The 12,305-nt window shown below is 41.1% G+C and overlaps 1 protein-coding gene across 2 annotated transcripts in view; it reads left to right on the plus strand.

The window, feature by feature from the left end:
• Positions 1-12,305, plus strand: part of ADGRD1 (adhesion G protein-coupled receptor D1) — a 1,181,274-nt gene that overhangs the window by 736,403 nt on the left and 432,566 nt on the right. For both annotated transcript variants that reach the window (XM_085636451.1, XM_085636453.1), the window contains one exon: positions 1,929-2,052. In XM_085636451.1, coding sequence (XP_085492577.1) covers positions 1,929-2,052 — 124 coding nt within the window. The remainder of the gene's footprint in view (positions 1-1,928; positions 2,053-12,305) is intronic.

The following is a 12,305-nucleotide window of genomic DNA, read 5'->3' on the forward strand; positions in this document are numbered from 1 at the left end:
TTTTTTCTGGATTTCAGTGGTGTTCACGCCATGTTTTCCAAACCTGTTGGAATCAGTGCTTATCGGTGTATATTCGTCTGCCTAACTCCCTAAATATACAAAAACTATGTTTTTTAACTGTTTACAAAACGTGTTTTTTGTAGGGATTGTTATAAAGCCATATTTAATTTAAAAGAAACTCATTGAAGGGTACTGAGTATCTTCCAACTGCCAGCATGTCCAATGGACTTATGTTAGACTGTTTTAAGCATAGAAAGTCTGTGTATTGCACTCTCACACTGCATTAACCTCTCTCACATCTTACCTCTTACACTCACCCAGTCAGAACTTTGTCTGGTTTGCAGGGCTATTAATGGATAAAAAAAAGTAAGAGTGCTATTTTTAACTGGTTTAAATTCCTAGACATGGTTGGTGATCATTCACCTACTCCTTACTGAATATTATGACACTGTGTGGGTGCCAAACAGCCAACAGGGTAGTACCTTTTAAAACCTAGTTTTGAATTATTCCAGATTGATTTATAGCCATGCATTCGAGCTTAATGATTTAAATGAGATCACGCCTGCTTTTATTTTGACTCTTTACTTGACCACACTATGATGGTGCTGCTTTCGTGCAAGCAGTGATAGCTGCCAAGTTCCCTACAGCAAATGTCTCACTTTAGGGAGCCCTGACCTTTTACCAGACATCACATTGTATTCTGGGACTTGACAATTTGCTGTTAATATTGTAACGTTGAGCTCAGAAACACCTGCAGTAAAGCGCAGTTGAATAAAAAGCCAGGAGTAGCTGATTTTATCACACACAACAACGGGACAGCCTGCAGCTATGAACTGTGTTGGGATGTGGAAAGTGTTGTCATGTTTTCACTCCATCCTAAGTGCATGGGGATGGCACACTTTTTACAGTATATGCTACTACATCTTACGTTGAACGTTTAAAGTCTGGAGTGTTTTGCAGTTGACCTGCTGTCAATACAGAGTTGTTAAAAAAGCGGGCTGATGTATCAAAGGGTTTACACATTCTTTGTCTGTGGGTAAATCTGATATTACATATTGGCCAGGATTTTAATGAGGCAGCCATTTCACCAATCAGTGAAAAAATTAATCACTACCAAAAGACCAGATATTAATTAATTTATTCCCAGATTCTCTACAGGGTATAAAATAATTAGAGCAGGCCTAAAACATGAGCCTTTAACGTGAGCACACAAAACTGGAAACAATAAAAAGAAAAATAAGTCATATTTTAGTGACACCCTTAAACAAAATACTCAAGCAGAATAACCTTAGACCAGTCTTTCTTGCTGCTGCCTTGTATAACAAAGTTACGTTGTTGTGGCCCCTTCAAGAAGAAATACAAATGTCTCATTCTCTCTCACTGTCCTTTGTTTGAATGGCATTTTAGTTTGTGATTATGAAGGTGACTATCAGTGTTTATATATTTACACTGATGATGGCTGTTTTTCTTTCATGTGGTTTTATCAGTTATCTTAGGTTTAAACCTAAAACAGGTTAGCCTAATTATACAAATGATTATGAATTTTGTGGCAAATGCGGGAAACCAATAATTACACAGGAAATGCTGTTGCTGCAAATTTCCACAATTCCAGTGGGCCTGGTGTTACTTAAGGATGTAGGAGGATTTTAGAATTTCTGAAACATCCTATTATAGTTGGACTTAAGTAAGTTTAATAATGTTGTTATCAGTTTGTAGGTTTTTGGGTAATCCATGAATAAATATGTATTTAGGGGAAAGGAGGGGGTGCTTGTTAAGGTAGTTGACACTTTGGCCAGTGCCTGGAGAGGTCCTTGCTGAAAATAACTTAATTCTCTGTATACTCCTAAGTTTCGTTTCATTTTGCCATGAAAGTTACAATGTCTAAAAAGTGGATCATTGACGGTTCCACCATTGTTTTCCGCCCCTAGCTCCACGCCTCCCGTCTGGTCCAATGAAGGCTGTAACCGCACCGAAGGAAACCTCAACTACTCCATCTGCCGTTGCAATCACCTCACCAACTTTGCTATCCTCATGCAGGTGGTACCCCTGCAGGTAAGGGCTACTTCCCAAGTGGGCTGCTGGAGATGAGTTTGAGCCTGGCAGTGAGGCTGTGTGACTGAAGTGAAAATGAGACACTACACCAGTTTATGTGATGTCCTCCGTGTTTGATGAAACACCATCTTTGAATGTCATATTTTATATCCTAGAGTGAGAGGGCAGAAAGGGCTTTTATATCTATTGCTTTGATAATAGAATTGGGACAAAGAGACCTTTACAAAACCTTCTTTGAGCAGCACCCTCTATAATTCAAAGTTATGCAAAATTACATCTAAATTAAGCAAAATTGTGCATAATTATGCAAAATGCAAATCCATCACGCTGAGCTATAGTTTAGTGCAAAATGCATAATTGAGTCAGTTTTTGGTGCAACAATGCATGTAAACAGGAGCACCACAAACAACAGCCGCTTTCATTCTTTCGTTCCTGCGCTTTCCTGTGATATTATGCTATCGTTGTGTATGGTTACTGGTAGGTTGGGGATTACTATTGGGGTTTGTAAGTAGACTAAGGTTGTAGTTATCTTGCACTGTATTTCATTGGTTCACAGTCTTCAATGTTCTCAACTGGGGAACGGTTGGGCTGAATATTCTGTCAACTGAAGTAACAGGAGACTTCAGGGCAGTTGGCTGCAGTTCAGTCGCTGACTATATTTTATTGAAATATACCACATATATACTTTAAGAAATTAGTCTCCCCCTTTATCAATTGTTTTTTAAAATTTCATTTGTACAAATATTAATCGCAAAATTTCTTAGGCAACTCGGAAAATCTAGCATTAACATTTCTATCAATATTGACATCTAACCATACATTGATAGATATGTCATCAAATGTTGAAATTGCTGAAGATTCACCTGCAACATTCACACAAGATAAAGAGCTTGAAGAAAGTTGCAGATTATCCCACACCAACAAGAAGAATTAGTGTCATATGTATGTGTTTCTTCAGACAACAAAACGGTTTGCCGAGGAATCCACATATGCAAATTGTCATTATCAATTGGCTGACCAGTAACATTATTGGCAGAGCCTTCCAACCACGTTGACTAATCACATCCATCAGGTGCACTCATTTTTTATCTATAATGATTATGGCTTGGTTTTCTGTCAAACGAACAAGATTTTTCCTACTCCACTACCATTTGCCAGAGCCTTCCTAACCTTCTGTACCACTACCGGTGAATAAAACTTGGACACACATTTCACTATACAATAAGATGTTCTAATCATAACCCAATCTCCAACCTTAATGTAATCATTCTTACAGTTGTTCTTTTCATCAAACTATTTTTTAGTCATAACCTGCTTGGTAAAAATGTTCCAACAAATATCCTTTCTCAAATCCTTACTGTCACTCAGGTGCACGCCATTTTTCTTCTTTAACCATTCAGGTAAAAAGTATGTACTAGGTTTTCTTTCTCTAACAACCTAAAAGGGGAAACACCTGTAGTAGTGTGGGAAAATACGATAGCTCCATATTTCGTTTTCAGAAACATTTTAACATCCTATTTGAAAGCAACAGCTGTCTGGATACCTTCTTTAATGAATATATTAGCTCGTTCCACCAAACCATTTGATGTTGGACTGCATAAAGCTACCTTTAAATGTTTTACATCAATCAATTAAAAAAATGTACACATACGTATCAGGGAGTGAAGACAGGGCCGAATGATTCCAGAGTTAACACTACTCAAAGTAAAACTGAGGCCACGAAACAACACAGAAGAAAGACAAGAACAAAGTGTGCTCGAAGCAAGGGAGGGCTGTACCGGTTGTGGAACAATCTGGTAATCAAATCCATTAACACCAACACTTACCTGAGCACTGAATCAAAAGTGAGCAGACCCAGGATATAAAAAGTAATCTCTTTCCATGAACAAACTGGAGTTTCAATACAAATTTAGACTGGTGTCCTCAATTCCTGGATTTACCACTGTTCCAACAATCTACACATTCATGCACAGTCTTTAACACCATCAGATTCATTCCTGGCAACCAATAACATTTTCTGAATCTTTCTTTTGGTTTACTCAGACCTTGATGTCTCTCATACGTCATGTCAATCAAGTGCTTCGTGAGACTATAATGAGGAACCAATCTCAAACCTCTCAACAAAATTCCATTAAGGACCAACAGTTCTTTATTCACCTTCTCAAAACTCCTCACCCTATTATCAGACAGACCCCAACTACCCTCAACATGAAGTAAACTGAAACAGACTTATGACCTGATCCAGCCAACCATTCTTCCCAAGATATCCATCCTTCTGCGACCAGGCAAACTCTGACATAATCATCCGTCCACATCTCACCTGTGTTTTTCTCCATGGGAAAATAGCTATCTACCAACCTTGAGAGACAGTCTGCAACTTTGTTTGCCTCCCCTGGAATGTAATTTACGTGACAATGATAGTTTAGTAATACGACAATCAACCTGAAAGTCCTTGAAGAGACTCCATCCTGACCTTTCTCATTGAAAATCGCTTGAAAATGCATATGATCTGAGAAGAGCATAAAACACACTCCCACAGTAATTCTTACATTTCCTAATGCCCAGAAAACTACTAAAGTTTGCTTTTGAATAGTGAAATAATTGTGTTTGGCTCCTCTCAGAGCTCAATACTCAAAATCCACAGTGACCATGCCATTTTCTTGTACTCGTTTAAGAACCGCATCTAAAGCTACTTTGCTGGCATCTGTGACCAAGAACCACAGCAATCTCAGCACAAAGCTCTGCAGATGTTGCACACAAGTTGAGCTTAACTATCCAAAATCTCTTGCTTACAATGATCCCTGCAGATAAGTTCAATCTTTTTTGTTATCACGCATATTACAAGTCCTACTGACAAAATTGGGAATAAATCGCAACTAAAATTCTACCATACCTTCGAAAGTTCGAACATCTTCCTTTGTCTTGAGACTAGGCAAATTTCTGAATCGTTTCACTCAATTGTTTTCAGAGATGAGTGCCATCAGCTGAGACTAAGTGCCCAAAATAATTCAACACAGAACTACCACACTAACATTTCTTAGCTTCTAAAGTTTATACTACAAAGTACCTCCAAGACTTTTTACCACTGTGTTCCCCAATGTGGCATTAAAGATTAAGATTTCACCCTGAAAGAACTTGACTCACGAAACTTTCCAAAGTAATCACTTATAAGTCTTTAAAAAACAGACCTTGCAGAGTAGAAAGCAAATGGCATGCCATTGAAGCAAAACATACTACTGAAAGGGGAACCTGCAACCCCAGAATCCCTTTGTTTAACTGTCACAGGTCTGCTCAAAGTCTAAATTCGCTAGATCTTTTTTTGAGCTTTAATCATAGGGGATAGTCGCTCTTTGGCTTCTACAGATTCAGTAATACTTTACCGATACAAACAGTCTAGTTCCATTCCCTCTTAATTATATGTAATAAGTTGAGCACCTTTTTTTAAATGAATACATTATACATAAACTTGCACACATCCAATATTATTCAGGGTACCTGTGAATAAACTTTTTTTGCAACTTCTTACACTATTTATTTATGTGAGAAACAATCACCTAGAGGAAGCATTAGGGCCCGGTGAAATGTTAGCTTGTGTTTTAATGTGGCCAGTTTAAAACAATGTCACCCACCACAGGGATGTATACCTTCCCTTCAGGTTTATTACCTCAATATTCTAAGGGGACATGCTAGTATCCTTGTAATTCAGTAGGTTTGCCATCATATCTGTAGGGTCTGACATTAGGAACCAATACGCTCACTCCTGCTTTAAATTTTCCTTCATAAGTATGGTTGGAAATTAGATTAAGACAGACCCTTAATCAATCAATCAGGGGTTTTAAAGCACGCTACTCACCCATGAGGGACTCAAGGCGCTGGGGAGGTGGGCGGGGAAGGGGTGCAGCTCCAGTTCAGCCAAAGAGCTAGATCTTGAGGCTCTTACTGAAGGTGTGCAGAGTAGTGGAGGGTCTGATGTTGACTGGGAAGCCCGTGTCTCAGACGCCGTGAGGGAAACGGACAGCAAAGGTAGCATCAGGCACCTCTGTCCTAACGCTGTGAGGGGAACGGCCGTAGAGGTGAACTAACGGCCCCAGAGACCCCTGCGCCTTCACCACCAACGAGGATCACATCCCGCGGCAGGAGGCGCGATAAAAGGTGCGGCGGGCTCCCGCAGCGCGTGAAGCCCGTGTCTCAGACGCCGTGAGGGAAACGGCTAGCAAAGGTAGCATCAGGCGCCTCTGTCCTAACGCTGTGAGGGGAACGGCCGTAGAGGTGAACTACCGGCCCCAGAGACCCCTGTGCCTGCACCACCAACGAGGATCACATCCCGCGCCAGGAGGCACGATAAAAGGTGCGGCAGGCTCCCGCAGCGCGGGACGCGCACGGGCCCGCCTGCGCCCGTCAGCGACCGGTGGAGACCGGGCTGGGCCTGATCCCTTGGTTGTTTGTTCCTGGACCCGGCAAACCGTACCTTGGGCTTTGGATGAAAACCATTCACCAGTCATCAATTTAAGGTACTTTTTAGCTATTTCATTAGCCCTGAGTAACATAGCTTTTTTGAGATACAACACAGGACATTCGGTCTTCAGATCTAGTGTTATGTAAATGGGTAAAAGGAAAACAACCGCTTCGCAAGGGGGGCCTCAGTAATCTGTAAGGTAGGGAAAATTGACTCCTTTTTGACCAAAGCAGCACATGCAATTACACAGGAGGTAGCCCTCTCTGAAAGAAGGCTTTTATTAGAGGTCAGAAAATGTTCCCAGAACTACACTGATAGAGAGGAGGGAGAGCAAGGGAAATTGGCAGAAGCTGTGGGCCTTTCACAAAGCTCTTTGAACGCAATGGCCTCTGTATCACAATGTCAAACATTCCCCCTCGGACGAATCGGTAATGTTATCATATATTCTAGCTGACAAAATAATAGAGGGGAATGAAGTGGCCTCAGACCTACCTCCGCCCAAGAGAAAATGAACTGTTTGTAATAAGTCTTCGAGGAAATCCCCAGGGATTCAGACACGGACTCAATCATCTTTACAATCGGGTCCAAATTTAGAACAGTCACTGGATAATCTATTTGTAAAACTGGAGTCAATGACAAAGGCTCTTTTAGCTCCAATAATGTTAAAAATTTAGAAAATTGAGAAACTAGTTTATGATCAAATTGTCATTTGTAATAAATGTGCTAGGTTAAAACTAACGGAGGAAGGGGCGGCAAGCCAATCACAGAACCTGAACCTAATCCAGCCTGCTCCATCTGGTCTATGTTTGAATGTAAATGCTCCAGGGACCGAGGGAATACTTAGCGGCCCTAGTCAGTCAAATACAACCGAGGTATCAGGATCTGCAGTTGATCAGGTGAGCATACCTCTGAACTCGGAGAGGGCTTATCCATCTATACTTAGCCAATCCACTCACGATACTCCCAAGGTCATGAACCAAAGTATACTTGATTTACCCCCTGCATCTGCCCCTTTAGTAGCAGTTTTACTGGAGGTGCCCCCTCTTTCCCAAGAAATTAGGGAACCGGCTCAATATTTAATACGTAAAGTGTCTCATTGGTGTAATGAAAATGTTGTAAATGGCCTGAGTATATCATCTGACATTATTATGGCCGAAGAGTAGGGTGGATAGGACGTCAAACAAAAAAGATTGGTACAGGAGACTTTTAGGGATCCGGTGAAAACAAAGAGGCTAATAAGTTGTGCATATCAGAGTAGTTCAAACTCCTCAATTAGAGTAGTCTCGCTACAACATTTTTATCCACCTAGTCAGTACAGATGCTGTACGCAAGGACAATGGCAGTTAGCCAGAAATCCAGGCAGGCCGTTAAATAGAACTAATATAGACTTTAATTTAACAACAAGCAATCGGTTCTAACCCCTAGCCAGACTCCAGAACCTGGATGAAAATGACTGACTAAAACTAGAGGTTAAAACATATCAGGGCACACCTCCGGTCACCATGCCTCAAGATGTACATACAGTACCAATCCAGAACCAGGTTGAACTATGTACTACATCACCAGGAACTTCCCCCGCTTTAACCCTCATCACGGCTTCTTATGAAAGGATCCTTTCATGGAAAACAGCGTGAACAAGATCAAAAATAGGAAACCCGCTATGGGAAAAATTTGGAAACAATTAATTGTTTTTATTTAGATGGTTTTATTTCATTTAATAAAAACGCTATTCCGTCGAATATGGGTAGAACTAGTGGGGGTCTACTCTTAATGTTTTCTTTGAAGCTCTCTTGTAGGACACTTTTGGTTGACTATAAATCCCAAAATGTTTTGGCTGTAGCACTGTCTTTTAAAAATCGTGCCACTGTGTTAGTGATACATTTTTATAATTCTTTTTCTAGAGGGCATGAGCTAGAACATCTACATGATTTAAATGAGTTTTTGGAAAATTATGAGGAGACTGAACAATCATACTATGAAGTTATAATTATAGGGGATTTTAATATTCATCATTGCTACTTAAACTGTTTTATAGCCCAGGATCAGGGTGAGTTCCCCTCTCCACCCAGTCATTTTGAGCACACACCCCCAGGTATTTTGCTAAAAGGCATTCTTGCAAATCAAAATCTATGTTGCCTTCAGCAAATAGCTAGTTCGGCACCAGTGCCAACTTATGTGGGGAATGGAAGGACAAGCACCATTGACTATATCTTACTGTCGGCTCCATTAGTCTTGTTTACTGAGGACCTAATTGTTTTCTGGTCAGGTCTTAGTGACCATAATCCCCTTAATGTCGCTATACCACTCTCTATTATAGAAACTGGAGAACCTACTATTTGCTGGACAAATAAAGATATCAGTACTAAAGATCAGGCTCGTAGGTTAAAGTGGGGAAAAATAGTACCAGAAAACATTTTGGAAAATCTGTAAACAGTCTGTGCCCTGGAAATTGAGTCCTGTTTGGACCCAGATACACAGGGCAGCTCTATTCTGATAGACTTTGGAAAATTAACAAAACAAATACAATCTGACCTCACGGGTATGGGTGGGGCCAAGCGGCCGAAGGCCGAAAGGTAATTTGACAGTGCATGCTCAATGACCCATAAGGAGCTGGTACAGGCTCTAAAATCCATCCCCAGAGACGAAATAGAAATTAGGGATAAAAGAAAGGCCCATAAGCGAACAGTTCAGAATAGGAAGAAGGAGTTAAAAGAACAGGCATGGGATGCCCTACAATAGGCTAGTGTACTGAAAAACAGTTCTAATTTTGGCTGGTAGTAAATAGTCCTTTCCTCTCAGGAACTCCAAATTCTAACACTGATTGCTTAATCCCAGCAGATAAATGGGTATTGTATTTTGGAAATATTTTTAGTGATGCTCACTTGAGTGGAGCAAATGAGCATAGAAAAGGCGGACAAATTAGTATGCCACTGCATTTTAGAATAGAGGAGGTCCATGAAGCAATCACATCTACAGCTGGGGGAAAGACCCCGGGACCAGACAGGGTCCCGGGCCGATCTATACAAAGCTGACCCAGATGAGTGGGCTAGTATTTTGACAAATGATTTTAATGCTGCGTTCTTACAGGGATACCCCGTATCCTGGGGGAAGGCAGTTATTGACCCCATTTTTTAAAAAGGGTGCGAGAGATGAGCCTACATGTTATAGGCCGATCTCACTTTTAGATTCCGCAGCCAAAATAATGGGTAAAATCATATTAAATCGTCTAACGACATGGCTGGACCACCGAAATGCCATTTCTAACTTGCAATATGGTTTTAGGTTAGGTAAAGGGACCCTGGACCAATGTCAAAATCTACATCTAACAATAGAGAAGTATACCATAGCCAAAAAGGGTATAATACATTTGGCGTATATGGACCTGACACAAGCTTTTGACTGTGTCAAAAGATCAAAATTGTGGTCAATTTTAAGTGATATGGGTGTTGAACCAGAGCTTGGGAATTTCTTATATGCTATTCATGAGAATAATACAGCTGCTATTAGATATAATAGTTGTGGAGATTTGACAACCTCTTGGGATGTTAAGAGAGGGGTACGTCAAGGTTGTATCCTGGCCCCCCTTTTATTTACACTATATATAAATAAGTTGGGTGATTTTTTAGCAACCAGTTGTAAAGACATCACTAGGTTTGGCGAAATAATGATCCCTTCACTTTTATATGCGGATGACACAGTTATTTTAGCTAGGACCGCAGTGGGCCTTCAATCACTTTTAGATGCTTTTATAGTTTTTATTTTATGGACTCCTTAGATTTCTCAACAACTTTTAAGAAATCTCATACTATGTCCATTGGTTCTGGAAAGTCCCAAAAAAGACAAAATTTTCCTGTAATGGGGTTGAATTAACAAAGGTCCCAACTTTCCCCTATTTGAGGGTACTTTTTGACAAGCGTGTGTCATGGTGCCCACAAATTAAGCAAAAAAAGAATACCCTCATCAGAGCAACAGGGGCAACATTACATTTTGCAAAGAGATTGGGATGTAAACCTATCCTGGCCCAGATGAAGATATATAAGGAAAAATGTATCCCCATGGTAACCTAAGGCACTGACATCTGGGGACTTAAGGATGGAAAAGACATCCAATGTGAGGAAGACAAGTTTTTACGTAAGATCTTAGCAGTTCTACACTCTACCCCTGCATACATATTACATGAAGAAATAGGGATGGGCTATATATCAGACCAGATAGCAGTGGCACCCTTAATGCGCTGGCTGAGAATTTGGGCAAGTCCTATCATAAATCTTAAAAAAATAATAATAACTGATTGTCTGGCGTTACACAGGGCGGATTGCATCCCCTGGTTAAATTACCTAAGGGACCTAACAAAATGGTTAGGCTGCCCTGATTTATTTTTAAACCCTAAACCCCTGGACAAATTCAAAATTAGAAATATTAGACAGCAGTTTTTGATTAAGCGCCAGGGTCTAAGGGAAGAAAAGGAACTGGCAAAACCAACGGTGAGAGGTTATGCCATATTATCCATGTATAACCAAGTCCAACCTTACTTTCTAATCGTCAGAAACCCCTTTCACCGTTTTGTTTTAACGAGATTCCGTTTACAAACAGTTCCCTGGCTTTTGTCGGTCCCCCAAGGTTTTTCAAAACCTGGCACCCTGAAACCTTGTCCTTGTGACAATTTCTTTGAACAGGATACCCTTCATTTTATATTCTTTCACGACTATTACGCTTCATTACGTATGAAGTTTATCCTGCCACTACTCAGAGTCTGCAATTTTTCCCAAGTAAGGCCAGCCTTACTGTTAGGTGACGTGCTCATGTCGTGGGATGCAGTGTTCTGAATGGTCTGGAGTTTGTGTAGCAGGGATTTGTTGATTCCAGCATAGAGGGCATTTACGTAGTCCAGTTTGCTAGTTATGAGTCCGTGGGTGACGGTCTTTCTGGCTTCGGGGGGATCGACTTGAAGGTCTTGCGGAGGATGCGGAGGGTGTTGAAGCATGTGGAGGAGACGGTGTTGATATGTGGGCTCATGGTGAGGGAGGAGTCGAGTATGATGCCGAGGTTCAAGGCGTGGTCCGTGGGGGTGGGTGGGGGCCGAGGGCGGAGGGCCACCCTCAGTCCATTATACTGGTAATACTTAAGCCATTCAGAGAAACTGTATCTGAGGGACAGCAACAAGTTTGGCTGTTGACTGCATCACTGATTTATAATACCACTTTGTCCAAAACTAAGTAATTTTGTTAACCTTGTCATAAGCTTTCACGCTTCTGCAATGCTTTGAGAAAGGACCCCTCTTGCCGCATTTTTTGCAGACAGATTTAGTAGCAGGACAATCTTTGTTGTTGGCCATGTGTCCAGAGTTACCACAATGGAAGCGCATCCCTGTGAATCTGGGAACATCTTTGGATTTAAAATGGTGGTTTTAGTCTGGTGTCTGGAGCTCAGCAACATAGTAAGGAGTTTTTACCTTTTCATAATTCCTCTACCCCTGCTAAGGCATGCCCAATCTCTTTCAGTATTGTCAATAACTCGCACATAAGTGCCCTATGATGGAAGAATCAAACCCAGATACCAAACTGACGAAGGTGAGTAAAATTAAATAAATGTATCTCTTGCAAAATGTTTTCCTAAGGAGGCAGAGGAGTTCCGTCCTGTCAAACACAACGCTTCACCCATTCAACGGATGCGCCTCGTTTCGCCTCCAGGCGCTAGAAGACTGAGCCTGCACGCTTGTTGCACACCTGTTGAGAGCCGCTTTTCTCGCTCTCCAAGTGTAAAGAGCCAGCCTACTGTCAATAAAGTCTGCATTGCA

The sequence above is a fragment of the Triturus cristatus genome, chromosome 11, assembly GCF_964204655.1.
Source record: "Triturus cristatus chromosome 11, aTriCri1.1, whole genome shotgun sequence".
Taxonomy (NCBI): domain Eukaryota; kingdom Metazoa; phylum Chordata; class Amphibia; order Caudata; family Salamandridae; genus Triturus; species Triturus cristatus.